The sequence below is a fragment of the Echinops telfairi genome, unplaced genomic scaffold (genome assembly GCF_000313985.2).
Source record: "Echinops telfairi isolate 266 unplaced genomic scaffold, ASM31398v2 ScPeMD7_1;HRSCAF=3_0, whole genome shotgun sequence".
Classification (NCBI taxonomy): Eukaryota; Metazoa; Chordata; class Mammalia; order Afrosoricida; family Tenrecidae; genus Echinops; species Echinops telfairi.
Genome location: NW_022103896.1, coordinates 40,827,999 through 40,832,317, shown reverse-complemented (window position 1 = coordinate 40,832,317; position 4,319 = coordinate 40,827,999). Strand labels below are relative to the sequence as shown.

General features: G+C 47.3%; 1 protein-coding gene across 1 annotated transcript; it reads left to right on the top strand.

Moving 5' to 3' along the window:
• The first annotated feature begins 736 nt into the window (after nt 1–736).
• ERICH5 (glutamate rich 5) lies at nt 737–4,278 on the top strand. Its single transcript, XM_004697703.2, has 2 exons — nt 737–1,727; nt 3,978–4,278. Exons 1-2 carry the CDS (start codon nt 737–739, stop codon nt 4,115–4,117), a joined length of 1,131 nt encoding a protein of 376 aa, XP_004697760.1. The 3' UTR covers nt 4,118–4,278.
• The last annotated feature ends 41 nt before the right edge of the window (nt 4,279–4,319 follow it).

Below are 4,319 nucleotides of genomic sequence, written 5' to 3'. Positions count from 1 at the left end.
GGTGGTGGTGATGTGTTGCTGCCTTCCACGTTGCTCTTCATAAACTGTCCCAAGCACCTTGCCATCCACCGTTTAAGGTGAGATGAGGCTTCGTGCTGAGACAGGTGGGAAGGAGAGCCTAACCTACATCTCACAGGTGAGATGAATTGGAGGTTTAGTCAAGTTCTTAAGGTCCCACAGGTTGAGGAATTGCCTAAATGAAAACACATGCTTCCCAACGCTGTGGAACTCAGACTGAGCTGTCCTTAACACGTTCCTCTCTAGAACTCTTAGCCTGCACCTGCCAGGGCCTCGCTGCCGTCGGGCGTTTTCCTTTCGCTCGGTATCATTCTGCCTCTGAAGGAAAAGGAGACCTCTCACCGCCCAAGGACCAAACACCATGCCACCTGCTTTTCAGTCCAAAGAGGAGGGAGGGTGAGGCCGGCAAGAGACAGTGAGAACCCAAAGTGGAATGTGCTCAATTAGAAGAGAGGAGAGGCCTCATGACATGGTACCCAAAGAGCCAACAAGAGAACACTGTGGTGTTGGAGGGCCTCAGGGTTGAAGAGAATGTGTTAGAGGTACAGACAGTGAAAATATTTGACTGGGGGAGCTTTGGGGCCCTGGTCTGACCTTTCTGTACACAATTGTACTGAGACTATCTTGAACTGTTGAGTCTACTTTTTAATTTCAATTTACTTTCTCAAGTTAGAACCTAAGTACTAATGAATGTTTTCTCTTTGCTTCCTATTTTAAAATGAATGACCAAAAAGTCACTTCAAATAAGTGTTTGCCAAGGAGAGCACAGAATGAGTCTTGCTTCGCCCAACCTCAACCATGTAAAACGGGGAAAAAGCCCACTGTTGATGGCAGCGTTCCAAGAGAAAACCTTTCTCCATCAGAAAAGCCCAACATCTCTACGGCGTCTACAGCTAATGGTGTTAAATCCCTCCATGAACAGCCCCTGGTCTCCACAAGAGAGGATATAACTGATCAACCAAGATCCACCGCCGAGGGATTAGCCGATCAACTGGGACCCACAGAGCAGGGAGCTCAGCTTCTCGAGGGAGCTCAGGAATCTGGGCCCCCTCAGCCAGCTGGCAAAAATGAGACGCCGGGAGCGGACAAAAAGGAGAAAGACAGAGAAACAGCGACAACTCGGCCTTTGGAAGGGAATGCTGAGACTGAGCTCTTAGGAACAGAAGCTGAGCGTCCGTGTGTGAGGATGGCTGGAAATCAGACCTCGCTTGGAGCAGTAGAAGACACCGCGAGTCCACACGCTGCAGGAGGGATGGAGCCGCTAGGACCAGCCAAGGCCATGCAGCCTCGGGGAACAGCAGGAGAGCTACAAGCTCCAGAAGCGGTGGATAAGGATGACCAGTTCCAGATTCCAGAAATCGTTCCCCAAGAGAATGAAGCTCCAGAAATACCGGAGGGCAGTCAACTTGGGGAAACAGCTGAAGAGCAGCAGCTTCAAGCCACAGAGGGAAAAGATGGGCAGCCTCCACTTCTAGACACAATTCCCAGAGAGACTGGAACATCAGAACTATCAGACAGAAGTCGGATTATGGAGGCAGCTGTAGACGCTGATTCTCTCCACAAAGCTCTGGAAGTTCCTGGAAGCATGGGACACATCCAGCTAGAGGGAACAGTTGGAAGCTTGGAGCATCCAGCAGGGATGATAGAGGCAGAGACAAGTGTGGAACTGGTCCGGGAAATTCACACCAACCATTCACAGCACATTGAAGGTAAACAAACATTTTTAAAGGTTCAGGATGTTTAGATGGACTTTGTAGGAGCCCTCTGGGGGTAGGAGGATGCAGGGATTAGCTGACTGGAGGTCAAGTAGTTGAAGTTCATTTAACCCAAGCCAGGAAGCTTCCCTTGCTGGGAGACAGGAATTCTGTGAATGCTCAGTTCAGCTTTCCAACAAAACTTTTTGAAAGCATAGTGTGTATCCAGAATTCTAACCTAGAGCTTGGCTGTTAAATGGAATCAGGTGACTGTCAGTTCACTTTTTTTTTTTTTAACAGTTTCACAGACATGCCAGAAACATCTCAATTGTTAAGAAAGCAGAGAAATCTTTTTTTTTTTAACATTTTATTAGGGGCTCATACAACTGTTATCCCAATCCATACACACATCAATTGTGTAAAGCGCATTTGTACATCGTTTCTCAAAACATTTTCTCTTCACTTAAACCCCCAACATTAGGTCCTCATTTTTCCCCTCCCTCCTCGCTCCCCCCGAGAAATCTTAAGAACGGGAGCAATTATACATTGGGTCAGGAGGGCAATCGATGAAAAGGTGTGGCATGTTGAGTGCACGACAACTGCAGTGCTCCATCCTGCAGTGTCCTCCGTCAGCTAGACTGACATGGAGCCAAATGTTGCAGATTGCCTGTCAGGGCCTCTGATACTTCCCCATGTCCTTCTTCACGAAGCCACCTGTGTGGCATGAGCACACCAAGGTCAAGGCTTAGAGATGGTCAGCGGAGGAGTTGACTTCAATAAAAGAACACACCACATATGGATCTTAGGGTTTCATTTCCATCTGTGCTAGTTTTATCCTTAGTGAAGGACTATGAGTCTGCTTCCCACTCCCTTCTTGTCTTTTTATCTTTATGAGAGTAGAAAAAACTACAGACGGTGTCTTGGCATGTGGCACTTACAATATTTGAGTGTATCCTCGTGGTATCAATCAAATAGAATTGATAACTGTGCTTTATTAGAGTTACGATAAAAAAGAATATTTTCTCCTGGGGTATGATTTGCATTCTGGTAAACTCTAGCTCCCAGCACAATACAATTAAGGTTCTCATCTGTTTTCTAATTCTTGGATTCATGAGCTCAGCGTCTTTGAAGTGCCTAACCATGTGCTAGGTGCTGAGGATACAAAATGAATAAGCAATAACTCCTGCTCCCATGGGGCTCATGGGCTAGCAAGTGAAGGCGGAATGTAAAATTACATCAGTCAATTGAAATAGGGTTTTTTTTTTTAATAAAGGTGTATAAAAAGTGCTTTGGGAACAAGTGGGAAGCAACTAAAAGTGTATGTAGGTTAGCCTAAGAGTGGCAAACTCAAGTCTTTAGGGCTCACCAGCTGCTGTCCAGCTGACTTCCGAATCTTGGTGACTCCATGGGTGCAGAGTAGAACTGCTCATGGGATGTTCCAGGCTGTGGTCCAAGTGGTCCAAGGCTGCCTTGGGAGGTGCCTCTGGGTGGATCTGAACCACCATTTTTGGGCTAGGAGCTGGGGTGCCACGGTTTAACCCAAGGGCTTTTTTTCAGGGAGTGGAGTGAGGGGCACACGTGACGCCTCAGAGGACCCTGGGTGGCCATGGGGGACAGAAGAGCACAGTCTTGGGGGAAGAGGCAGCTCTTGCTTGCTTCCAGATGATTGCTCAGCGTTGCCAAAACCAACTTCTTAAGGAAGTTCTGTGTGTGCGATGTCCAAACTTTATAATTGTTGGCAATCATTAAATCAGTGGTTCTCAACCTGTGGGTCACGACCCCTTTGGGGGTACAATGACCCTTTCACAGGGGTCACCGATTCATAACAGTAGCAAAATGACAGTGAAGAAGTAGCAACGAAAATAATTTGATGGTTGGGGGTCACCACAACATGAGGAACTGTATAAAAGGGTCGCACGCAGCATGAGGAAGGTTGAGAACCATTGCTTTAAATGTTTAACTCGTGTTCTCTTTAAGCACCATCAAGGCCAAATGGGACAGGTCCTTGGGCACCCCATGGACCCCCTTTTGTTTGCTTAGGAGATCAACGACGTTTTCTATTTGTGATATGCTCTGTTGTCATTTCTGGGGTCATGACCCAGAGAGGTGAAGTACTTGACAGTGGCCATCCAGAGGCGCTGAGAGAACCAGGTCTAAACAGTAAGTTTAGAGCAAGAGCGTCTCCCATGGGAAACAAATCGCGGGTACTTTATTGCTAATGTTGAATGAGGGTCTCTTAGTAATCTCCTGTGTTGACTTTTCCAGGAGAGACTGGAGAAGAGATCATCGGAACGGAGAAGGAGGGTGAGGACGTGCGTGAAGGGGTTGAAACAAAAGAAGAGGAAACGGGAGAAGCTGTGGACTGTCCAGCAGCCGCAGGCAGAGCTGGTATCGTGGTTGAATGATGTGCGGCCGTGGGCTTTGATAACAGAGATGACGTAAAAAAAACGGCAGTGATGCTGTGGTCATTGATGTTAGCTCTCAACATCTACATGCTTTGTGCAAGGAGTGTGATTATAGAGAAGTGGTTGGGTCTCGGGATGATAACAATGTGCTCTTGTTTATGCCTTCCCTCAAACCGCTAGCCATGAATCTCATGTTCTTGGC